General features: G+C 36.4%; 2 protein-coding genes across 2 annotated transcripts in view; one reads left to right on the top strand and one right to left on the bottom strand.

The window, feature by feature from the left end:
* The window catches only part of LOC129248768 (sodium channel protein Nach), a 36,117-nt gene that overhangs the window by 8,524 nt on the left and 1,515 nt on the right, over positions 1 to 26,078 (top strand). Inside the window, exons 3-7 of the mRNA XM_054888384.1 lie at positions 23,497 to 23,847; positions 23,920 to 24,049; positions 24,117 to 24,310; positions 25,145 to 25,462; positions 25,543 to 25,652. Coding sequence (XP_054744359.1) covers positions 23,497 to 23,847; positions 23,920 to 24,049; positions 24,117 to 24,310; positions 25,145 to 25,462; positions 25,543 to 25,652 — 1,103 coding nt within the window. The remainder of the gene's footprint in view (positions 1 to 23,496; positions 23,848 to 23,919; positions 24,050 to 24,116; positions 24,311 to 25,144; positions 25,463 to 25,542; positions 25,653 to 26,078) is intronic.
* LOC129247958 (zinc carboxypeptidase A 1-like) lies at positions 13,882 to 15,167 on the bottom strand. Its single transcript, XM_054887341.1, has one exon. The coding sequence runs from the start codon at positions 15,163 to 15,165 to the stop codon at positions 13,882 to 13,884; it is 1,284 nt and encodes a 427-aa protein (XP_054743316.1). The 5' UTR covers positions 15,166 to 15,167.

Here is a 26,078-nt window from a genome sequence, read left to right as displayed (position 1 = left end):
AAAAATGCCCCATTCAAAGTTTATTCCATTGTCGCAATACTGACGAATGTTATAAAAAATGTACATTTTAACAGCGCTCTCACGAGAAAAAGAGTTACGGATCTAATTATCGATGTTTCTCACTTTCCAAGCTCTGGAAACTAGTAACTACACGCGATATTTTTCTATGCGCAGGTGGGTGGAAAAGAGTTGAAAGCATCACTTAGTAATATTGTACAAATCCATAAGTAACCAAGAATGATAGAAACAAGACTGCGCCCATCAGAGAGTGTGTGACGTCACGTTTGCCAAGTTGTGCAGTCTTGCCAACCATTTGCTCTTCACAATAAATTTAGTGAATTTTTATACCCAAAATACGAAAATTTTTAAGTTTGGTGTTTGTTTTTTTTTGTTTTGTTCTTAATTTAAAGCTATCGAAACTGTATGTTAAAAACATTGTATTATTAAACAAAAGAATGTTAAAAAAGGTCACTCCGAGAAGATTTTAGTGCTAATGCAAATTTGTTGATTCTTATAAAGTTTGATATTTTGAAAGTGCACATTTAATTTTTTGCTCCTTTTAAGTTAATGCAACCCAACTCTTCTTAACATAGAAAACCTTTTTACGCATTTTAAAATGTAATCATAGTAAAAATAAGCAAACAAATACCAGATAATACTGAAGAACCCATAACGACATTTTTACAAAAAGAGTACCTTATCTTAAAACTCTTATAAAAAACTCACATTTTAAAGACAAATTATCACGCATACAAAGTTCTTTAAGTAATTCAATAAAAATTTGGTATTTTATTTTCTTGAAATGGGCATTTCAGTGCGTTTTGATATCCAAAGTCAGGCAACACTGCAGTAGCGAGACAGAGATTTGACTGCTGAAAGCAGAAGAACACCAACAACAACTGCAATCGCGGGCAATACGACCAGATGTTAAAAAAAGTAAAGCTAAATAAAACTGAGTGAATTACTGAACTAATTTAAAAAAATGTAAATTTTACAAATTTATAAACATTACTTTTAATTAGAACAGGCTAGAAAAATGTCATGAAGAAAGAACTAAAACTCCGAGACTAAATAACAACAAAAAAATGCTAAATCAAGTTACGAAAATGGTAATCTAGACATACTGGTGCTAAAACGACGTAACTCATTGTCAAATGCGCTGAGAGCAAAGTAACGGAACCACGATAGGCGCCATCACTCTCAGCTGGTCGTCAAAAAATGCCCACAGCTGAGGTCACCTGATTCCAAACCGCTCTTTTATTTAGCATGGTTGCGTTAAAATGATTAAGGGGACAGATACCTGTAAACGGCCACATTTTCCCTGATTTTCATTAAAATTATTTAAAATGAAGAAGTCAATATATTTTTTCAAAATTGGCATACAGTTTATTTATACATTAAAATAATATACAATAATTTTTTTTTTTATTTTAATGATTTAAAACGGCGGATGTACACTCAATTCTTTCAGGCAGGTCGCAGCGGAGCTTCTCAATCGGCGGGCATTGTAGCATCGGCGTCAGTGACCTGAATAGAAAAAAAAGAAAGTGTGTGGTAGTTCACGGAACCCGCACGATTGAAGTGAAACTTCTTTTATCAACAAATCAATAATTTAACTATTATTTCAATATAATGCATGCAGAAGTCATGGAAAGCATGGAATAGAATTTTATTAAACAGAATTATTTATTTATTTTAATATAAAAAGAAATGAATTTATTGTACTCAATTACATTTGGTTCTCGGCATTGTCATTATCATTATTGGATTCGTTTTCCAAAAATGAAACAAGGGCTTTATGGTAACTGAAATACGTAAAAAATGATCTACATTCTAATCTATCAAGGTATCGATGAAATACTGCATCAATGGTAGTTCCGCATCTTGTTGTTGGTACTACAAATTATCACTTATCGTACAACCGGAGGATTCACTGTCACGGTGTTCAACAGTAGCTCTTAATTTTTTACGCTCCAAATACTCACGTTGCCGTTCAGCACCTGTTTTCGGTTTCCGTTTTTGTTGATTTGATGCCATATTTAACAGAAATCAATCAACAAAACAAAATATGTTTGTAAGATTTGCTCAAAACTACACACACACTCTATGACGCGTCTCGCGTTACTAATATAATATTGTGTTTGGGATAACTGTCAACTGTTTCCACCGAAATGCGTTCGCAAAGTGTATGGTCTTTGGTATGGTAAACAGATTTATGATACATTATTTTGCGGCGACAGCACAGCGCGATAGCCCAGCGGCTAGCAATGTGGGCTTCCGATCCGAAATCCTTGGTTCGAATCACAAGAAAATTTTTTTTTTTTTTTTTTATGCATTTATTTCATTTTGTTTTATGATATGTTTATGAGCAGATTTTTTTCATGGCAGAAATACACTCGGAGGTTTGCCATTGCCTGCCGAGGGGCGACCGCTATTAGAAAAATGTTTTCATTAATTTTGCTTTCACCGAGATTCGAACCAACGACCTCTCTGTGAATTCCGAATGGTGATCACGCACCAACCCACTCGGCTACGGCGGCCGTCAATCAAATGTCATATTTACAAATTACATTCGATAAGAATGCAATAATAAACGACCGCATTACATTCACGACGACACGCCACGCCAGTCTTTTAACAGATGGCGCTGGCATAGCGTGAGTTTTACGTAGTTTAGCGTAGTTTTACTCCTCACAGCGTTTCATCCACGCCACGCTTTTAACAGATGGCGCTGGCGTAGCGTCACATATCGATGAAACGCTATGGTTTTACTCCTCACAGCGTTTCATCCTTCGAGACAAAAGAAGTTTCACTTCAAAAAAAATTTGTTTGTTTATTAATGCCATAATTTCTATATGAATTAAACAAAAATGGAAAAAAATCGGGGAATAAAATGCTAAAAAAAGGCATTTTGGGGCAAATTTTCCTACTATTTTTTCTTCGAAAAAGATGTGTTCAAAATTTCAGAGAGATCGGTCAATAACTTTTCGAGTTATCGTGTAGCCAATTCGAAAAATATAGTTTTGAGAAAAACGCGTCTAAAGTCGGCAACTTAACTATACCTTTCTCAGCGCTCGAACGCAAAGAATAGAGTCGTCACGGTTGACGATCTATAATATAATAAATACTTAAATTTACGTTCTAGGATTATATTAACAGTTTATGAAAAAAACAAATTTTTTCGAAATTTTACTGGTAAATTTCATAGAAAATCATATCAAAAAGTTTAAAGAATTTCGTACAAATTTAGATATTTCTCAATAAAAAAGCATTATTTAAGTACCTGTCAAAAAATAGGAGGAGAAAGAATGTTTTTACTAGTCATTTTGTACAATGCTTAATTAACTGCAGACGAATCAAAATGAATATGTCATTTTAATGCTTCATCTTTCACTCGAACTCACTATAAACTTGTGTGGTGATCTCTCAACTCATTATTTCTTTACAACCAATGTGTGGCTGACGTGCCAGTGAATTTTTTCACAATGGAAAGAACCGTGTATCGTGCAATGAAATGCTACTTAATTTCCAACTGTGCATAAACGGGAGTTTACACGTTTGTATGATGAGCGTATGGTTGGTTAGTCAATTCCTACATCCTGTCGTTGGATATATGTATGTATAAGTAGTTTCTAGACAATTTATCTTTAGTATACGTCGAAGTCAATGATTTGTAAATATTGTATGCGTTGTATTAGTCGTGGTGCAGTAGTGTATAGTAAAATGGATATGACGTTGGAATTAAATATTCTGAATTTAATGCCACGCGACAGGAATGAGGAGCTCAAGGCAAGTAAACACTTAAAGAAATGTACGCAAGTTTCACATTCGCTGGAAGTTTCTCATCATGATTTAGAGCGTTTTAAGCAAAATGGAAAATATGTTGTGCACCGATTTATAACAATGGATAAGACGAGGATCTAGAACCATCCTAAACTGAAACAAGAACGTTTACAAACACACCGAAACAGGTGAAGTCAGCACGATCGGCATCAGTTCTTTTGGGACGCAAAGTGAATTTGGTTAATTGATTAACTCGAGAAAGGTAAAATTTGGGTCTTGGGTCAGGTGAATGAAAAAATTTATGAGAGAAAACCCTCATATAGAAAATAAACAATTTAAATTGAGTAAATTGAAGTATGAAATGTTTGAACACCCAACGTATTCACCGGATTGGTATCTCTTTCAGCAGAGATTGTTGTCTCTTCAGAAACTTCTTCTTCAATTACAGCGAGTCATTCAAAATTAATGTTTACGGATGGTCGAATTACGGCACAGTTGCGGCCAACATTTGAAAGGGATTACCTTTAAAAAATAAATGTCATGAACAGGTCTACACAAAAATATTAAAGATTGCACAATCAATTTGAGTTTTCGTTCTTTTACTTCATTCTAAAATCCGATACCTCTAAATTGATCACCCTATACTTGGCAATATTCATTTTTTTGGATATAAAACGCCCTTATGTTTTTGTTTGTTTTGCCTTTGACACTAATGGCTGCCCTCCGAAATTACGAACCTTTCTCCTCTACTTTTTCTTCCATTTATCTTGCCAATACATTTGGGAACACTCTGGTCTATCCAAATATATAATATATATTATACATTTTTGTTTTTGATCGGAAAAGAGTACTCTTCGCATTCCTTTTTCGGTAATTTTCTTCAAATGTCAATCTGGCCTGTTTGTGTATTGTGTCGACCTAGGTTTAGGTACTCGTTTTGCCTATTTAAGACAAGAATCAGCTTGCAAAATTTATTGCATACGCCGGGTATTAACTTCCAAATTAAGAGTGTGTTTAGTTTCAGCATTTATTTATTTATAGTTAAACGTTTGATCCGAACATCTCTAGCGCTAGGTTTTGGTTTTCTACCACTTCTCTTGGTAATCCCGTATTTTTTTTTTTCAAAGCGAAGCAATGAAAATGGAAAATCACAGTTTTGCTTCTTTTAAGGGGTTAGGGGTAGTCAGAGGCCCGAAAAATTGATGATTTTCAATAATGTTTTTTTGCTGGTTAATTGCTTTATTTTACAAAAATAAAATCAAAAAATAAATCAAGTCCTTGCGGTGATCATCACAAATCCTTGGAGATTCATCTAAAACACCGCGTTACACACATTCTGTCCTATGAACCATGTATACTTTTTCGGAAAGGGGATAAAAAATAAAAATACACGTGTATCGGCTATTTTCATGTACACGTCACAATTTTTTTTTTTTTGTATTTTATAACTTTATACGAGCAATTCTTGTATGCATATCTGTATAGCCACACGAACTCAGGATTAGCTTAACAGATTTGAATGATATTGGGCACACAGATAGTGTATCACATTTCTAGACTTTTCACCTGACAATGTTTCACAGGGTTGCTACCTGTTCGAAATTAAAAAAAAAAAATTGCATGAGATATGCCGATGTTGGTATCAAAAGAAAGGTATTTCACTCCGCATTACAATAGAGATATAAAGCCCCGAATTTTTTTATTAATTTTATTATACATATTAAAATTAAAAATTGTTACATTAAAAATTTTCCTTCAAGTTATGCCGAAAATTTAGAAAAAAAATTCTGACGTGTACATGAAAATCGCCGATACACGTGTATTTTTATTTTTTCTCCCCTTTTCGAAAAAGTATATTTGGTTCATAGGACAGAAAAAAAGTTCGTTTTTGTAACGCAATGAAATCAATCGGACAAGAGAAATTATTGTAGTTTTATTAATAGATAAACTTGTGCCTGATTGAAGCTTTTTTTTCAAAATTAACACTATGACGACCTCAGAAAATAATTTTCAGATTTTCTAGAAAAAAACCGACAATTAATTGTTAAAAAAATCGAAATTTTTGAATAAAATTCCTTCTATTAAGCACGAGTTTTTATGTTTTTCAAAAGCAGTATAAATTTTATTGAAATCTACCAAGTGGTTTTTAAGTTACAGTGATCACCAGTTCAAAAACACAGTTTTAAAAAAAATGCATTTAAAGTTTTGCTATCTGCTCCGGGGCGCCCGAGCGCTCTTTGTTAATTGTTGAATAACTTGAAAAGTATTTTTCGGATTCACTTCAAATTTTCACACAATGTTTTTACGATATTATGCTTTAAGAAAATGCAAAAAAAAAAATCCAATTTTTTGAAAATTCTGACTACCCCTAACCTCTTCATTTTGAAGCAATCTCTCGCATTGTACGGCCTCTATCCCCATGCTAATTGGGACATTTTTTATTATTGCTTTGGTTGATATCATCCTAATCTTCTTGGTCTTATACTTTTTTCGTGCGGTGTAGACTTCTTTGAGGTGTTCAAACTTATTATTACACAATCTTAGGATTGTTTACATAATTATCAGTACTGGAAACCTATAAACCAATAATAAAAGGTTACCGTATTGCTACTGTCAGATATTTTACACACTTTCTGGTGGCAAAAGTAGTGCAGTGATAAGGCTGAGTTACAGGTGCACATGTATATACGAGTAATACACACATCTGCTATGGTGCTAAATACTCATATGTATATGTAAGTCACAAGTAGCTGTTGGTGAACAGAAGTATGTGGATAGTTCAAATCAGTTAAACAAATTTTTTTAACATACTTTTGCACAACAACAAGTGGTTTCAAGTAGGAGGAAAGCGATATGCATACATACATATAAAGGCATCGCTACTCTATAAGCTCGGTAGTAAATTTAATCAAAGTTAAAACATTTTTTAAATTTTCTAAGAAACACCAATTTTACGCCATATTTCATTAATATAAATCATCGAAATTTTCTGAGCGAAAAACTGGATTAAGTGCATTTTGCAGGTTTCTATTGGTTTCATGAAAGATGAAAGATGTACAATTTGTCAAGAAAGTGTTTTAAAAATCAGACATATTTCTTGAGGAAATATATGTATATTTTTTCATGTTTTTCTTTGAATCTCTCAATACCGTTTAAAAATTACTAAAAAAAAAAAAACAAAAAAACACAATGTACCTTTCGAACATAGTTGTCAAGAAAGTCTTTTTACATTTACAGTTAATAGGTTAAAGATATATAGGGTTTTTCAGTAAGAGCGCTTCAACTTTTGAACTTTTTTGAATAAAACACAAACGGTTTGACTTTTTTAACTAATTTTTTTTTTATTATCGAGTTTGAACATATACATTTAAGTATGAAATTCGATTTCTTTTGCATGACCACCGCGTGCACGTTTTACGAAGTCCAATCGTTGAACCCAATTTTCGACCACTCTTTTGCATAAATCGGCCGAAATTCCAGCAATTTCGCGTTCAATATTGGCTCTGAGCTCACAAATCGTCGCCGGCTTGTTACTGTAGACCAATGACTTCACATAACCCCAAAGAAAATAGTCTAGAGGCGTCAAATCACACGAGCGCGGCGGCCATTCGACCGGTCCATTTCTGGAAATAATGCGCTCATCGAACTTACTCTTCAACAAATCAATTGTAGCGTGTGCTGTGTGGCTTGTGGCCCCGTCCTGTTGAAACCACATGTCGTCTAAGCCCATACCATTCAATCGCGGCCAAAAATAATCGTTTATCATGTCGCGGTTTCGATTTCCATTCACAGTAACGTGGCGATCGTTCTCGTCAACGAAAAAATATGGGCCAATTACGCCGCCGGCATGTAAACCGCACCAAACAATGATTTTTTCGGGATACAACGGTGCCTCATGGATCACGTGAGGATTGCTTTCTGCCCAGTAATGCATATTTTGCTTGTTGACAAAGCCATTGAGCCAAAAGTGAGCTTCATCACTGAAGATGATTTTTTGGGAAAACAGCAACAGCAACAGAACGATTATTTTCATAAAAAATTTGCACGATTTGTAATCGTTGCTCAAGTGTGTAGCGTTCCATGATGAAATACTAATGAAGTTTACAAATGACAAGCGAAAAATAAAAAATATTGCGTCGTTCGCCCTCCCTATCGGAAAAAAGTTGAAGCGCACCTATTGAATAACCCTATATGTTTTAAAAAACGAAATGTAAATGAGTACTTTGAATGTCTGAATTGGATATGCATCCCCAACTCATTAATGAAAGTTTGACATATTTCACTGATGGTACAGGGTGGGCCATATACCGTTTGCTTTTTGAACCACCTATTTTTTTGAGAATGGTAACACAAATGACATATCAAATGTGTTTATAATTTACTTAAAGGTTTGACATTTACGATATGGGACGCTATATGCTTGAACAAAATTCTGAAATATTGAAAACCTATTTCCAAAGTGGTGAGTTTCTTCTTCTTTTCTGATTTTCACATCGGTGGCTACGTCAATAAGCAAAATTGTCGGAATTGGGGCTCAGAAAATCCACACGTTACTGTAGAGAAGCAAATGCATCCACAACGAGTCGCTGTTTGGTGCGGTTTTTGGTCTGGCGGCGTCATCGGGCCATTTTTTTTCGAACATGAGCGAGGAGCCGCGGTTACAGTAAATGGCGAGCGTTACCGTGACATGCTCAACGAGTTGTTTCCAAAAATTAAAGAGGATGACATGGACGACATTTGGTATCAACAGGACGGTGCAATTTGTCACACTGCCAAAGTTACACTCGAACTTTTGGCTACCGTTTTTGAATTCCGATATCAATTGGCCGCCTCTGTGTGATTTAAGCCCGTTGGACTATTTTTTGTGGGAAGCCGTTAAGGGCGAATGCTATGCGAACCATCCAGAGACGATTGATGCTTTAAAACACGAAATCGAAGTTGCCATTCATGAAATTGGAGCCCAAACAATCGAAAATCTGCTTAAAAATTGGGTTGATCGAATGGCCTACTGTAAAGCCAGTCGTGGCAGTCATTTGAACGATATTATTTTTCATTCATAAATGACAATTCTCAATCTTCAAAATAAAAAAAAAGTTTGAAAAAATATTGATTAGTTTTTTTTTTTTTATTGCCGATTCAAAAGCAAATTTTACATGGCCCACCCTATATAATATTCCGCCTTTAAAGTGTTTTTAACTTTAAAGTACCTCCACACTCTATTGGGTCCGTCGACAGCATGAGTTTAGTGTCAGCGCAGAATAACATATCTGCCTAGTAGCTATCTGTCAGAGCTAGGTATGTGCTAGCAAAGTTTTGGTTGCAACCAGGTAATTGCGGATTTCACTCATAGATGACTTCAGTTGAATTTTTCTGTTTGCAGATGTAGTAAAAATGTAAAACACATTTTGTTATTTGATAGTTGGTAATTCAGCTGTCAAGCAGTAAAAACAGTTTTTGGATCGGTTGCGTAGTTTTCGTTTGGCGTTCGTTGAAAAATGGAAAATCAAAAGGAACATTTTCGTCATATTTTTCTTTTTTATTTATTTCCGCAAAGGAAAACTGCTTTGTAAGCTCATAAAAAGTTATGTGCTGTTTATGGCGACGAAGCCTTAAAAGAACGGCAGTGTCAAAATTGGTTTGCCAAATTTCTTTCTGGTGATTTTTCACTCAAAGATGAAAAACGCTCTGGTCGTCCAGTTGAAATTGATGATGCCCTAATCAAAGCAATAATCGATTAGGATCGTCACAGTACAACACGTGAGATTGCAGAGAAGTTTCATTTATCACGTTCATACATTGAAAATCACTTAAAACAACTTGGCTATGTTCACAAACTCTATACATGGGTTCCTCACGAACTGAAAGAAACGCATTTAACGCAACGCATTAACAGCTGCGATTTGCTAAAGAAACGTAATGAAAATGATCAATTTTTAAAACGACTGATAACTGGCGATGGAAAATGGGTTGTTTACAACAACATCAAGCGAAAAAGATCGTGAAGCTGTCCAAGTGAATCAACTCAAACAACATCAAAAGCTGATATTCCTCAAAAGAAGGTTTTGTTATCAGTTTGATGGGATTACAAAGGAATTGTGTACTTTGAACTCTTACCACTCAACCGAACGATCAATTTTGATGTCTACATTGAACAACTAATGAAATTAAACACTGCAGTTGAAGAAAAGCGGCCCGGAATGACAAATCGAAAAGGTATTGTTTTCCATCATGGCAATGAAAGGCCACACACATCTTTGGCCACTCGGCAAAAATTATGGGAGCTTGGTTGGGATGTTTTGCCACATCCGCCATATAGTCCTGACCTTGCAGCATGTGATTACTTTTTGTTTCGATCTTTACAAAACTCCTTGAATGGTAAAAATTTCAATAATGATGATGATGATGTCAAATCGTAACTGATTCAGTTTTTTGCTAATAAAAACCAGAAGTTTTATGAACATGAGATTTTGAATCTGCCTGAAAGATGGCAAAAGGTCATTGATCAAAATGGGCAATACATTACAGAATAAAGTTATTTAGTTCCATGAAAAAATTGTCTTTGATTTTCTAAAAAAGAAATCCGCAATTACTTAGTTGCCAACCCAATATAATCGCTGTGCAGAGAGCAAAGGCTTCTTTCGAGCAACTCGAGAAATATAATTGTGCTTTTGAAAAACTTGGTGTACTGCTTTATTGGAAATTTCAATGCCACACTCATCTTTTAACTCATTAGCAAGATTTCTAGTCGAAATTTGCGAGTTTGCGGCTACTTTAGTGAATAAAATTCGTTCGGCGCTTAGCCTTTTACTTGCAGATTTTGGCTGCAGCCAATTTTTATTTTTTGCACGATTTATTGTGTTACAAATATTTTGTCGCGTTAAATAACTGATTACTGTTGGACACGTTTTTCTATTGTGTAATTATAGCAGACCAAATGTGTCATCTCAAACCATGTACTTTTTCCAAGCATTTTAACGTTCTTTATGATTTACGAAGGGTTTGATACAATATTTTGATGAACAATTATCTCTTACGATAACTTTATGACTGATTAATGACCAATGTGTGTGTAACAACTCAGTGAGATAACGGTATATCAAACCATCTTTGCAAACGATGCCGAAAATAGATATGCAAAAACATTTCTTGACAGCTGAGCGTAGCATTTGTTTTGTTTTTGTATCGTTGTTTTTTTTTTTTGCTTTGGTATATAAAAAAAGTTTACCGTTACGAAGCAGTGGCAACTACGTTAGTCAATGAAATAATTTTTAAGTGCTCTCCAAATTCATCAAGAAGTAATGGTTTCAGTTAAATAAGTGCGAATAACTTGAATTTTAATGTCTCAAAACTTTTTCTTGACAAATTGTATGTAGTCGGGCGATGTCATGATAGAATACGCGACCCTTTCGGTTGATAATTTCTGACTACTTTCATTTAATTGAATTGCTGACCATTTTCTCATTATTTGTTGGTATTTGAAAAGCGTTTGCTCTCTTCGTCCTCAATCCCCAGCATAAGCTCCGGTAATAATAATATTCGCATACGCGATTGCTTACCAATCGTTATTGCCTGGTATTCTTTTACCCAAAATCTTGCAAGTAGGGGGAAATTGAGAACGCCTTTTCACTTGCCAGTAAGGAAAATAGCTGCTCACAAGCATTTGTTCATATAATAAAGAATTAAAAAGCGGTATTTTGAAAAGTAGGCAGCTACATCTAGATCGCTGTATAATTTCCAGTTTTCCATTTTTTACTCTTTTTGAATTGCGCGCTATAAGAAATTGCCAGTTATTACAAGTTTTGTCAAGAATGACAGATTTCATGATTTTAACATCCGTGAGAGTATTTCTAGTTTTGACATAACAATTGAAAAAGTTTGCGACGTTGTAGGGGAACTTTGCTCGTGAATACCAGCAAAATTGAAAAACAATACAACAATAAAATGAATACAAAAATTCAATTATTAAGACAGCAAATAAGCAGATTCCAAAAGTATAATATCATATATGTACACTGAAAATGGATTAGCGGTACGCAGATATCGCCACTACTGTATTCTCTCCACCAACAATTTTTGCGTACTTGTACTTTTTGTGAATTTGCCGCTCTCAGAGCATATTCTACGAATTTTCATGCGACAGCAACAACGATGTAATCGAGCGAGTTTTGCCACTAGCGAGTACGGTTATACCTCATTAAACTTGTATAACTCACTATCTTACACATACATGCCATTTAAGACAGCTCTATTTCCGCGTTACCAAGTTATGTTCGCTTATACCAGTTGTTTCATCTATTCGCCACTTGCCAAGGCCAATCTATTAAAGGTGGTATCGGTAAATAAGTTTGCGAACACTTGGCGAAAACAAGAGGCCTAATGTCAAATTTTAAATGGAATGGAGATTCTCGTTTGCCAAGCAGTCCTGTTTTGGACTGAGTAGGCGTAAAAAATCCTCTTATTGTACATGGCTTATTGTATGGCACGGAGGCTTCGTAGATGTCAAAATTCGATGAGACGACCTTTTCGCGAGTTTGAAGGAATTATTCTGCAAAAGTTTAATGAACTCAATAATCGCATACAAGGAAAGATGATATGCACGATGCTGAGACGTTAGTGTAGTGAATAAATTTCCGGTGACTGCACTTACTAGGCCATACAGTAAGAATCTATCTAAATTATCTAGTCATAAGAGGGTTCGATGTTGTACCAGTGGATGATGGCACAGGCAGTGAACAGTCTGCTCTAACTCACTAATTAAGAAGGAGAAGAAGCGAAGGTGTAGACTGTTCCGAATGCCTGTATCGAAATCCGTTGCAGACAAAGGCAGCGGCCTCCTGAGACTCGGGTAACTTTGGCTCAATTAAATAAATAAATAAATAATTGACGCATATACTTCTTTTAGGTGTTTGTCCGAGCTGCTTCTCTGATTTATGGCGTACGTCTTGATGTTGTTCCACAAACGGCTCAATTATGGTCTGAATATTGTAGTAGGTTAAACTCCTACTCATCTAGAATCGACCCCGATAACACATCCACTCACATAACACATCTCTTCCTCTGGACTCAACCTGTTGACACAGCACGTGTTCTGGGTCTACCGTTAGATGAGGTAGACGATGACGCTCGGTGAGTACACTACACTAGCAGGGTCTAGTAAGGTGCTATAACAACAACAATAACTACTGCTCAAGGCTAAGATTTTCAAATAAAATAGTCGAAAGATATCAGACTGGTCTAGCTGGACTAGCTTTCATACAAATTCAATGATTAATTTCTTAATCATATTCTATTGTTGTGACACCATAAAACATTCACTATAGGGGAAAATACATTCAGGTCGTTTCAATGTTTAAGAACCAGCTATCGTGAACAGATATGCAGTTTGAAAATCAGCGCAAACATAAACCCAAGGTAATGGAGTTCGATGTGAGTAGCGGTCGATTCTTGGCAGTAATGGTAGGCCTCTGAATTTGATTCTGCCTTGAAAAGCTTTTCATAACAAAGGTTAGATTGAAGCGGTTGTCCTGTGGGTCATACACAGATCCATATCCCATTGTGATGCCGCGTGGGGAACTTGTCCCAATCTCTTCATAACAAAAAACATATTTAAAATTGGTAGAGTTCAGCCTAAAGTACTTAAGGAATTCAGACATCTTAATGTAAAAATTTTTGCATATTTAAATTTTATTTTGTATAAAACAGTTAACACTTTGAAGTACATTTATTTTGGTATGTGGATTAAAAGTACTTTTTATTATAAGAAACTCGAAAAAATTATGAATTACAGAAATTTTTCAACCTCCATATTCTCCAAAAAAAATCATAATCCAAAGAAAACAGGCTTTCGCATGTCAGTGGGATCAACGCGACTTCCCGAACCAACTCAGCGGTATATTTTAAATAAATATATCAAAAACTAGAATGCATACGAATCAAAATATTGAAATATAGCGATTTGATTATTACAAATAATTTTTACGTATGATTGGGCTTTAGGCCGCAAAAATAATGATTGGATTTTTAAAATACAATTTTTGTTTTGTCTTACTTAGAACATCCATAAATGAATTAAATATTCGAATATTTTTAAATATTTTATTACAACATCGACAAAGTACCTATCTCCTTGATCATCGCCAACATGGAATCCATTATCTCCTCACCAGTGGGTATAATTTGTTCGGCTGGTAAACGGAATCCACTCCATAAATATGAACCCGAAGGACGCAGTTCAAAGCAATATGAGTAGGGTACCTCCAACTTGCCATAAGCCCAATCAAGGCTGGCGCCCGCAGCGGGATATATGGCATCATACACGTTACCGCCAGTATATCTTGTGCCATACCGTTTCGAAACAGCTGTCACTCCAACATCAAATACGCGCTTCAAGTCCTTATAATTGGGCGGCAGCTCACTGGTATGCCCATAAGGGAAGAGTAACAGTTGAGAATATGAATGGAATGACAAATACAAAACTAATTTTCCCCTCAATGTGCTAATGTATTCAGAGAGCGTGCGCGTTTCAATCTCTGAGAATGCCCTAGGTCCGGCATATGTATCTGAGCAAGCATTACTGCTTGCACCGACTTCATTCCAATGGAAACCCCAATTACGATTGGGATCTGCGCCAAAGCAGCCGTTGTATGGCGTACGCGTTTTACGCCACATGCGATTGGTGGTATGTGTATACACAAAGCCATCAGGGTTGGCATGGGGTACCACATACCAATCAAAACTCTCCGCTATTTTGCGTACATCCGCATTCGAGCTGGTGAGCAACTGATTAATGATGTAAGTTGTGGTAGCGGGACTAATCCACTCACGTGCATGCATGCCGCCCTCAATGAAAATACCACGTTTTGTTGCACCATCGACACTGCTGGCATACGAGATCTTTACGCCTAATATTTCACGTCCTTCATACGACCGACCCGCAACAAATACACTCACTTGCTCAGGATATTTTTCAGGTAGTGAACGCAACCAAGCGTATGTATCGTTCAGCTCATGATATTCCGTCCAAGTGTATTCACCGCGTCTTCGATTGGGATCAGCTACGAGCTCTTCCAAATCCAAACTTTTCTGTGCATTCTCGTCCACCAATTCATATGAAATATCGCTTTGCTGCAGTGTAGCTAAAAAATCGGTGACACGTTGTGGTGCAACGAGGACATTAATTTTAGTACCCAAATAATGTACTGGATCCACAAAGAGGTACGAGTCGCTAGAACCGTCAAGCGTCTTGACGGTGTCTAATTGAGCTGTCGTCTGCGGTTGCAGCTGATAGACCTGATAGTCGTCGTACCGTATGCGCTCTGCAGTCCCGTGTTGGATGGTGGCGGCCAAGCAGCTTAGAACTATCAGTACTAGTTGTTGCCACATGTTGCGTGTACCGAAGGTAAATGAACATGGAAGCCTGTAGTGAATGCTATTTTATAGGAGTATCTAAACGCCACAGGGTGTATTTGCGATGTGATAAGTACCGTGAGGCCAAAAAGTTGCTGGTTGCACGAAGCAATGAGAGTTAAAATTGTATTTTGAGCAAACACCTTTGGTGCCAATAGCGATTAGATTTGCTCACTCATGTGTAGGCAGCTGTGCAGTCGAACATTAGGGATGTTCTGATTTAGAGTTTAAAAATCTAAAATAATATAATCTCCTCCTTATGCCTTTGTGCTCAATATTTCAAGTGGATAACTTGACGTTTTATTAAAGCGGATTTACTACAAAGCAGAGCGTAATGAAATTAATGAAGTGTGTCACGTAGCTATAGCTTCTTTTTCAGTACACTGAGTTAAGCGGATTTTTCGACAAATTTTCTTCATAAATCCTAGAGAAGGCAAATATTGACCGATTTTAATAATGTTTTTCTTAAAATGCTCGTAAATGAGTTTGTGTAGCCCAAATTTCAAATTTTTGGTTTATTATAGGACTATGAATAAGTTCGTGCGGTTTTACAACAGATGGCGTAACTTGATTATTATTCCATCGATCCACATTTCCAAACATTCATTGGAGAGCTACTGTCGTAATGCACAAACGTCAGTATAAGTTTTTTATTTGAAGCGTAAACAACAATATTTTTACCACACTTGAAAATGTCGAATTTCGTGCCAAATAATGTGTTTTTGCGGGGAATTTTTTAATATGAAGAAAAAAGCAGCCGAAAGTCATCGTATCTTGGTGGAAGTTTATGGTGAGCATGCTCTAGCTGAGCGAACGTGCCAGAAGTGGTTTGCACGCTTTAAAAGTGGTGATTTTGGCTTGGAAGACGAAGAACGCGAGGGTGCGCCGCCAAAGTTCATGGATACCGAATTGGAGGAATTGCTCGATCAAGATCCGGCTCAAACGCAAGAAGAGGTTGCAAAAACTTTGGGAGTTGATCAATCAACCATTTCCAAACGTTTAAAAGCCATGGGAATGATCCGAAAGGTAGGCCATTGGGTGCCGTATGAATTGAAGCCAAGAGACGTTGAACGCCGTTTTATGGCATGCGAACAACTGCTTCAACGGCACAAAAGAAAGGGTTTTTTGCATCGAATTGTGACTGGCGATGAAAAGTGGGTCCATTACGACAATCCAAAACGTCGGGCAACGTATGGATACCCTGGCCATGCTTCAACATCGACGTCGGCGCAGAATATTCATGGCCTGAAGGTTATGCTGTGTATCTGGTGGGACCAGCTGGGTGTTGTGTATTATGAGCTACTGAAACCGAATGAAACGATTACGGGGGATGTCTACCGACGACAATTGATGCGTTTGAGCCGAGCACTGCGAGAAAAACGGCCGCAATACGCCGATAGACACGACAAAGTTATTTTGCAACATGACAATGCTCGGCCACATGTTGCACAAGTGGTCAAAACATACTTAGAAACGCTCAAATGGGATGTCCTACCCCACCCGCTGTATAGTCCAGACCTTGCGCCATCCGATTACTATCTCTTCCGATCGATGCAACATGGCCTGGCTGACCAGCACTTCCGTAATTACGATGAAGTCAAAAAATGGATCGATTCGTGGATTGCGGCAAAACCGACCGAATTTTTCACAAAGGGAATCCGTGAATTGCCAGAAAGATGGGAAAAAGTAGTAGTAAGCGATGGACAATACTTTGAATATTAAATTTGTAACCATTTTACGTCAATAAAGTTTCAAATTTCGAAAAAAAACGCACGAACTTATTCATAGTCCTACTATATCAAATCAAACCCTTGATATAATAAATCATATTTATAAAAAAAAATCAGAAATACTTCAAAAAAAAAAAAAATGTTTGTATTCAAATTCGATTCGATTTTTAAGAGAAAATGTGAATTTTGTCCAAACATTTGGCTGACTTTCGTGTTTAAAATAAGTTTCACCCTAACTCAGTCAATTTGACCCCGCAAGGACTCAGCAACCCCAAAAATGTATGTATCAATTTTTTTATAATTTTCCGCTGAATATTCTAGGTTTGCCCTTGAAAAAAATTAGTTTTTAAATTTTTAAGTAGTTGGGAGATGATTTCACCTCTTATATGGGCTGGAAATTTGCGTACTTGCCGGAACGAGTTGCCGTTGGCTACAATGCAACACCTAATTTGAATACATACAATTTTTTGTTTTTCAAGTTTTGCTGAATTTTTCATAAAGATTAAAAAAAAATGAAATTCGAGCCTAAACAATCCAAAATCATTTACGAGCATTTTAAGATAAAGATTATTAAAATTGGTCAAAAATTGAATCCTGAATCCATTTTTGAACAAAATTTGTCAAAAAATGCCCACTGTGCGTCTTAGCCGAATCGGTTGGTGTATGAATACCATTCGATGTGTCCGTCAAAAAAAAAGCTATTCATAAAAAGCGTCTGATCAGGTACTTCTTTGCTTGTTTTATATATAAAAAAATTCTATATAAATACGGACACCCCTAATACATATACAGACTTGAATAAACAGAGATAAATTTATTGCTTTACTATTCCGCTGCTGCTACAACTCCGAAATACAAAGTTTCTCGGCTATCTTTTGGTAAGCGTAATTGCACATGGTAGTTAAGGAATACGTTTAAAGAAACCGTTCATTCGTTTCATGCTACGAATAGATAATATACTTATATACTTACATATTTAAGGGGACAGATACCTGTAAAATTACGAAAAAAAACTGTTTTTTTTCATAAAATGTTAATATAATCCTTTAAGAATATGTCAAAAAAATTTTAGAACGTAAATTTAAGTATTTCTTATGTTATATTTAGATCGTCAACCGTGACGACTCTATTCTTTGCGTTCGAGCGCTGAGAAAGGTATAATTACGTTGTCGACTTTAGACGCGTTTTCTTCAAAACTATATTTTTCGAATTGGCGTGCACGACAACTCGAAAAATTATTGACCGATCTCCCTGAAATTTTGCACACATCTTTTTCAAAGCAAAAATAGTAGGAAAATTCGTCCCAAAATGCATTTTTTTAAACATTTTATTCCGCGAATTTTTTTTCCATTCATTTAGAAATTATGGTATTAAAAAAAAAAAAATTTGGTTTTTTGTATTCAGGCCACTGACGCCGATGAGAAGCCCCGCTGCGACCTTCCTGGAAGAATTGAGTGTGCATTCGCCATTTTAAATCATTTTAAATGCTTAAAATAAAATAAAAATTTATATTATTTTAATGTATAAATAAACTAAATTTTGAAGAAAATATATTGACTACTTCATTTTAAATAATTTTAATGAAAATCAGAGAAAATATGGCCGTTTACAGGTATCTGTCCCCTTAAAATACTTTCTAGATGGACAGAAAAGTGTGGTCTAGGAGTCAACCCAGGCAAAACACAACTCATCTTGTTCACTAGGAAACATAGAATCCCTCAGTTAAGTCCAATTATGCTCTTGTGATTTCGGAAGAAACCAAGTATATATATATATACAATATAATTGGCGCGTACACCCTTTTTGGGTGTTTGGCCGAGCTCCTCCTCCTATTTGTGGTGTGCGTCTTGACTTTGTTCCACAAATGGAGGGACTTACAGTTTCAAGCCGACTCCGAACGGCAGATATTTTTATGAGGAGCTTTTTCATGGCAGAAATACACTCGGAGGCTTGCCATTGCCTGCCGAGGGGCGACCGCTATTAGAAAAATGTTTTTCTTAATTTTGGTGTTTCACCGAGATTCAAACCAACGTTCTCTCTGTAAATTCCGAATGGTAATCACGCTTGGGACTAGATATAGATAGGAAATTGACTTGGAAGTCAAACATCTTAGAAAGAGTTAGGAAAGCGAACCTAGCCTTTTTTACCTATAAGACAGCCTGGGCAATAAAACCTAAGGTTGCTAATTGGCTTTATACTGCTGTCTTCAGACCCATTGTTCTATATGGAAATGTTGTCTGGTGGTGTGTTATGCAGAAAAAAACCGAATTATAATTTATTGAATAAGGTGCAGAATCAGCGGAACTAGCAATATATGACATGAAAACCACGCCATCCGTGGCTTTGGATATCATATTACATCTGTCACCCCTAGATCTCTTCTGCAAATACTCAGCGGCCTGTTCCGCTTTAAGGCTCAGAGCGAGCTCAACCATCTTAGACAGACGGATATACACAGTGATTGTGATTATCACCCTCCCATTCTCTGTTCGAAATGAATTTTTTAATGAAAATCCCTTCTAGATTGGAATGGCTTGAAGAAGATCCATCACCCAACAGCCCCGTTAAGATCTAAACGGACGCATCTAAAATGGACAACGGTGTAAAACCAGGGTTATATTGCAAAGTAAAAAGCTCAAGTGAATCCTTTAAACTACCGGATCACTGTAGTGTTTTTCAAGCAGAAACAAATGCTATTCGTCGCCTTAAAATCGTTAGAGATAAATAGAATATCATCAACAGATATCTGCATTCTATCAGACACCCAAGCTGCACTACGGGTCCTGGATGCATTCCAAATAACATCAAGGATTGTCTCACACTGTCGCCAATCTCTTAATGAGATTTCCAAACAATGTCATATTATCTTATGCGGGGTTCCAGGCCACAGAGATATACCAGGGAACTGTAGGGCTGTACCTGTATGCCAAACATAAATAATATTATGGGGGTACCTCTCACAACTTGTAAGCTTCTTGTTATGGAGACACTAATCAGTTCTGTAAATCAAATATGGATTAGTGCCAATACCTGTGAAATTGCTAGGCAAACATGGCCAATGCCAAATCTACGTCTGTCCAAGAATATTTTAAAATTGAGTAGGGAGTCTCACAGGACATTGTGTCATAAGAAATCATGCAAGGAGATTAGGCGTTTACATGCATGACTTTTTTCTTTGGGGCCACGTGAAAGAGAAGGTCTGCGCCAACAGCCCAGGGTCGATTCAAGACCTCAAACATGGAGTTCGTGATGCTATCGAGGGCATAGGGCAGCCACTTTGCAATTTGGTTATTGAAAATTTCATGAAAAGTATAATGTCCTGTAAGCATGGCCATGGTGGTCATTTGCTTGACATTATTTTCCACTGCTAACGGCATACCTCCCTCTTTATAATGAAATAAACATCCGATCATTTATATTAAAAAATAGCATTTTTCTTTGAATATCAAAATAACATCTCTTATTAATATAAAAAAACCGGTGGTCTAGAATTTTCAAAAAATCAATTTTTTTTCGATATTTCGAAAGTATAGTATCTTAAGAATATACTGTGCAATTTTCATGCGGAAATTCCCAATATTATAGCTTCTACAACCCATTAACCAGGTAGAGAGCGGTCCGCGCGCTCCTGTACCTCAAACTTTAAACTCATTTACAGTATAATTCCTCTTAACCGGCTTCGCATTAACCGGTCGACGGATTAACCGGCCTGTTTACAACAGCCGAGCGCAATGCAATATTTTCCAAGAAATTCACCGGCGAGGCGATGCGGCTGGGATTCCCCCGATATTACGGGGAGATCCCGGTGAAGTAAACTATAAACGATGTTAGATAGGATTTTGTCGTTTGCCGTTTTGATCAATTTGGTTTGTTTTTGCTGTGGGTACGGACATAACATAGTTCTTTCCTTAACAATGACTGCAAAGCGTAAACGAATTGTGGTTTCGATGGATACACGTTTAAAAGTGCTAAGGCGGATTGATAATGGTGAATCCGTAGCGAAAATATGTGCAGAATTTAATGTTGGAAAAAGCACTGTAAATGACTGGCGAAGAGATAGGCGTTCCATTGAGGAGTTTTGCTCGAAAATGGAATCTGATAGAAATCTGGGTAGCCGTTGTACGAGAAAAAAACCGATTTGCGAGGTCGTCGATGAAGCTTTGTGGATCTGGTTTCTTCAGGAACGTCGAAGAGGTACACCGATTGGCGGCCCAATTTTGAAAAAAAAAGCGTTGGCTATCCACAAGAAGATTAATATTGGAGGTGACTTTGTGGCAAGTGATGGTTGGCTTAATCGATGGAAGAAGCGACACGGAATTCATTTCGCACATGCAAGTGGAGAAAAAATGTCTGCTGTACTTCTGGTGCGACAGAATTCAAGACTAAGTTTGGTGAAATGGTTAAAACAGAGGAATTACCTCCAGAACAAGTCTATAATATGGACGAGACCGGGCTAAACATTAAAATGTTACCACAAACAACTTTTCTAGGCAGTCATGAACAGTCTGCCTCTGGTTTCAAAAAGAACAAAGAATACGTATTACAGTGGCCGTGTGTTCGAATGCAGCAGGGACTCATAAAATTCCTCTTTTCGTTATTGGCAAGTCTGCTAAACCACGGGCATTCAAAAACTTGAATCCATCTTCCCTTCCGGTTAATTATACGTCACAAAAATCAGCGTGGATGAATTCAGACTTGTTTAAAGAGTGGTTTAATTTGGAGTTTGTTCCAAAAGTTAAAAAACATTTAAAAAGTGTAAACTTGCCTATTAAAACAATTCTTGTGTTAGATAATGCTCCAACCCATCCTCATGACTGCGCTGTAGATGACATAAAATTAGTTTATATTTCTCCTAATGTGACAAGCTTAGTGCAACCAATGGACGATACAGGCGTAAACTTGTTTCTGAAATTCTGCAACATTCGGAGAGGTCTTTTAGAAGTCATCAAAAAGATCAATATCAAAGACGTTATCTATATGTTAGCTACAGCTTTTCAAGAAATGCCCTCTTCAACGTTTGTTTTGGAGTAAACTTTGGCCAAATGTTGAGCATCTAATTGTGATCTCGAATATTGCAGGGACTGAAGAAGAAGAAAACAAATCTACTTTACAAGACCTTCAAAAGTTATCGGGTAACGAATCATTACAGGCAGAAGATGTGGAAAATTGGATGATAAACTGTGGCGAACACCTTGAAAATGAATTTTTGAATGATGACAAAATCATAGATTTAGCAAACAAAGAACAAGAGGAAGATGATGAGAGTAGTGACGTTGAAGAGGAGAAAACAGTTTCTCATGAAGAAGCCAAAAATGTGATGGAAATTGCATTGAAATACATTGAGCAGCAACATGAGTCAACAGCATTAGACGTTTTGGTGATTAGAAAATGGAGCGATGTCGCATTCAGAAATTCACTGAAGGTTAAAAAACAGAAGAAAATCACAGACTTTTTCAAAAAATAATTATTACACTTATATTTTATTGATGTTATACGTTAACATACATATGTAAATATGAAATACATTATATTATATGTAAAAAATGCTTCTCCATTTTTTATATGTATGTATACAAGTACACTTCGGATTAACCGGCCAAAACGGCAACCGGCCAGGTATGCAGTCCGGAGGTGACCGGTTAAGAGGAATTGTACTGTACATCGAAACGACTTTTTTCGGCACGGCGGGGATGAAAACATAAAAACTATTCAACCGAGTCACTTGAAATTTGGATATGTTGTTCACAACATGTGTCGCTATCGTCGGAACTAGAATCATAATTTTATTTAAATAATTTCCTATTTTTTAAACTAAAAAACTAGTGAAAAAACCCGATTTTACGAACTTTTTTTTCAAAAGCGCGCCATTTTGTCAATTTTTCATTTTTTCTATTTGTTCTAGTTCCAACCATAACTGCACTCTTTCTGATTAAGAATCTTCTTGAATTTTGTGTTTCAGATGAGTTGAAGTCTCGAAATCATCTACGCCGTCCGGGTTCGATTTTTCGAGATTGTCATCTTCAGCGGCATTTTTATAATAATAAATATTGTTTCAAAAGTAAAAAAAAAATTTTTTGTATGCTCAATAAACGTACTAATAAGCGCGAGAAGTTGAAACATCGTTTTTTAAATTTTTAATGGCAAAAAAAAAAAATCGTGAAAATAGGTGAAATTTTCGTGATCTAGACCACCGGGTAATATATGTACATAAAAAATCGGCCTGATTTTTACTTGTTTTGAAATCTTACTGGGTCACACACAGGAAAAGAGAGTATTGCATAGGCTTTAAGTTTTCGCTCCTCTTGTTACACCGTACCTTATTAAAGAATTTGGTGCACAAAACTTTATCGAGATCAAAATAAAATTATTAGAAAGAGAGATAACAACTAAAGGCCACTAAGATTCCTATTTTCTTATACGTGCATGATGTACGATATGAAAAATTGCATCAATTTTTAAAATGAGAAATTTCCAAAATTAGGAGCAATTTCTTTAGAAATAAAGTATACTTTTCCTCCTAGTTATTATTTTTTCTTTCCAAAAACAAAAAAACAAAAAACAAACACTATACTTTCAGTTATAAGGCTCAGGAGGCACTCCATTCAGGACTACTCGCAAAAAATGTCAGTGAAATGGCTGAGCAACTTATGCTGCTCACTGGATTCTTCCTCTACCCCTTCGACACATACTCGAACGCAGATCCACGACTTCGTCAATTACACGACATACTCACGAGCATGTACAATGGCAGTGAATATTCAACACGAGAAATACTCTATAATTTAGCGCCGCACTGTGAAGACATCATCATACGTGGCATGGTATTCGGCAAGCCAATCAATACAACGCGTTATTTTCAGAAACGTTCAATATCAGCGGGTGCCTGTTGCCTATTCAATTATCGACGCGAGAGTTACGTAACCAATATGTGAGAGATTTTGAATTGAGTTTTTTTTTCAAAATTTAATATCTTTTTTAAACAATTCAATCTGTATTACAGCACAAGAGCCACTCTGGAAATGAATAATGTCACATTTGAATCCAATAGCATATTGAATTCGATACAATTCGTTTTGCAAAGCGATCCGAATGATTATACGCATTCCGAATTCGCTAGTTACGCATTTCAGGTAAGTACTTGGGCTTGCAAGCACCGTGCGAGTGAATACCCTCCTAACCTGCGCAGTTGCCTGTTAGCTTTATTTGTTTCCACAACAAGATTATCCCACCTCTATGACGAATACATTGGGTGAGATTTTGGTAAACCCTAGAAGCATAATGCAAATCCCAGTACAGCCAACTTTTTACGAGGCACCACGTTCTATAAGCAGCTTTTCGCCGGCGGTAAGGGAATGTTATTTCAAAGATGAGGGACAACAGTTGTTAAATAGGTAAGTGGGAAAATATGATGTCATTTTTTTGTACATATTTCTGAGTGCAGAGATAAACTTAGACAGAAATTTCCGTTGCCGAAATTGCCATTTCGACTAGAATTCAGCGCAATAGCGCAGATAATGTTGAGACATCTTGGCCAACAGCAGCCAGAAGAAAGGCACATACGCTCAATCCAACTCAGCTCTATCCTGAGTTTATTTTTATTTATTTATTCATCAATTAAAGTATAACTTAAATAGATTACTAATATTAAAGCTTAAATATAATTTATGGTAAACAATACTGTGAGATACATTAGGTACAATTCAAAAAGTGTATCTTCAGATTAAGTCTTGATTTGAAAGTCTCTCGTGAGTTAGAGAATATATCCAAATGTTTGCATAATTGGTTAGACTGTCTTATACAACGAGTGAGCGGTTCATTTCGACTAAATAATAAGGGAACTTGGTCTGGATGAGGTACTGTGATGAGTAAAGGGCACAAACGACTATCAGATCGAAGTGCAAGCCTCAGAAAGTATCCTATCCAACCTAATTGATTTAGAGGCCATTGAAGTAGTTGAAATCATATGATTTTTAGCGAAATCAGCAGCAATTTGTGTCTGTGATCGAAGGAAAGCATATTTCTTAGATTTTAATTTTAATTTTTTAGCAATTTGTCATTCAACCTAAGTGTGCCTCTAAGCTTCACACTCTACCGCATTGAACGGACTACGCTCTCTGCACAAAAATTTATTCAGAGCAAAACTAAAAAAAATTAACTTATATGCATACATATATTACATACACACATAGGTACATACGCATATGACTGTCCACCTTCCTTTCCAGATCCTATTACTCGCTTGATGAATGTCTACTCATTTGCCGCATGCGAAGTATGCAGCGATATTGTGGGTGCGTAAACCCAATGCTCGCACCGACGCTCATCAATGCAACTGCCTGCAGTTTGACACAATTGCCTTGTCTTACGCGCTGGATGCGTTTGTTCAATCAGTGGTCGTACTTCGAGTATGTCGACCAGCCGCATGGATTTGATAAATGTAAACTTTGTATGCCAACTTGTAACGGCATAAACTATAAATTTTACAACAATTACTTACCTTTGCGCGAAGCAACTGACGCTGATCCCTACACCAATGGCTTGTTGTGAGTGGCATAATTGATGGAGAATTTATCGGATTTATTTACGAGTTATTTTCACTTTTGTCATATTAATTTGTTTATAGAAAAGGCCTCAATAGCGTTAAAACAGTGGCTTTGGTTAAATTGTACTTCAAACAAAAGTATGCGGAATCGACGAGGAGAGATGTCATAGGCGATTGGGTGATGTTGTTAAGTGAGTTCATAGTCGTTTTTCATGTATATACACATACGAGGGCTGCCTTTTAAATTTTGCACCCAATAAAACATTAATGAAAATTAGTTTATTTTTTTTTTCAAAATATTTTTCTTGGAAGTCAGTACACTTCTGATTCGCTTGAACCGATTTTCAATGTACAAAAGAGAACGAAGGCTTCAACAGCTTCTTCAGGCGTTGCTCAAATATTGATCTCGCATTTTATTTTTGATGTTCGGGAACAAAAAGAAGTCATTAGGTACCAAATTAGGACTTTTGAGTGCTCAAAAACTCTCTTGATTGAGCCGATACGTGAATGCTCGTATCGTCTTGATGATTCGCATTGTTGGGGGTTGGTTTTCTTTAATACTCCGAAAGCTTCTGGCAAACCAATGGTTGCGTACCACTCAAAACTAACTGGTTTGA

The sequence above is a fragment of the Anastrepha obliqua genome, chromosome 5 (assembly GCF_027943255.1).
Source record: "Anastrepha obliqua isolate idAnaObli1 chromosome 5, idAnaObli1_1.0, whole genome shotgun sequence".
NCBI lineage: Eukaryota > Metazoa > Arthropoda > Insecta > Diptera > Tephritidae > Anastrepha > Anastrepha obliqua.
Note: the sequence above shows the minus strand (reverse complement) of the source record. Positions and strands in the feature narration are given on the sequence as shown.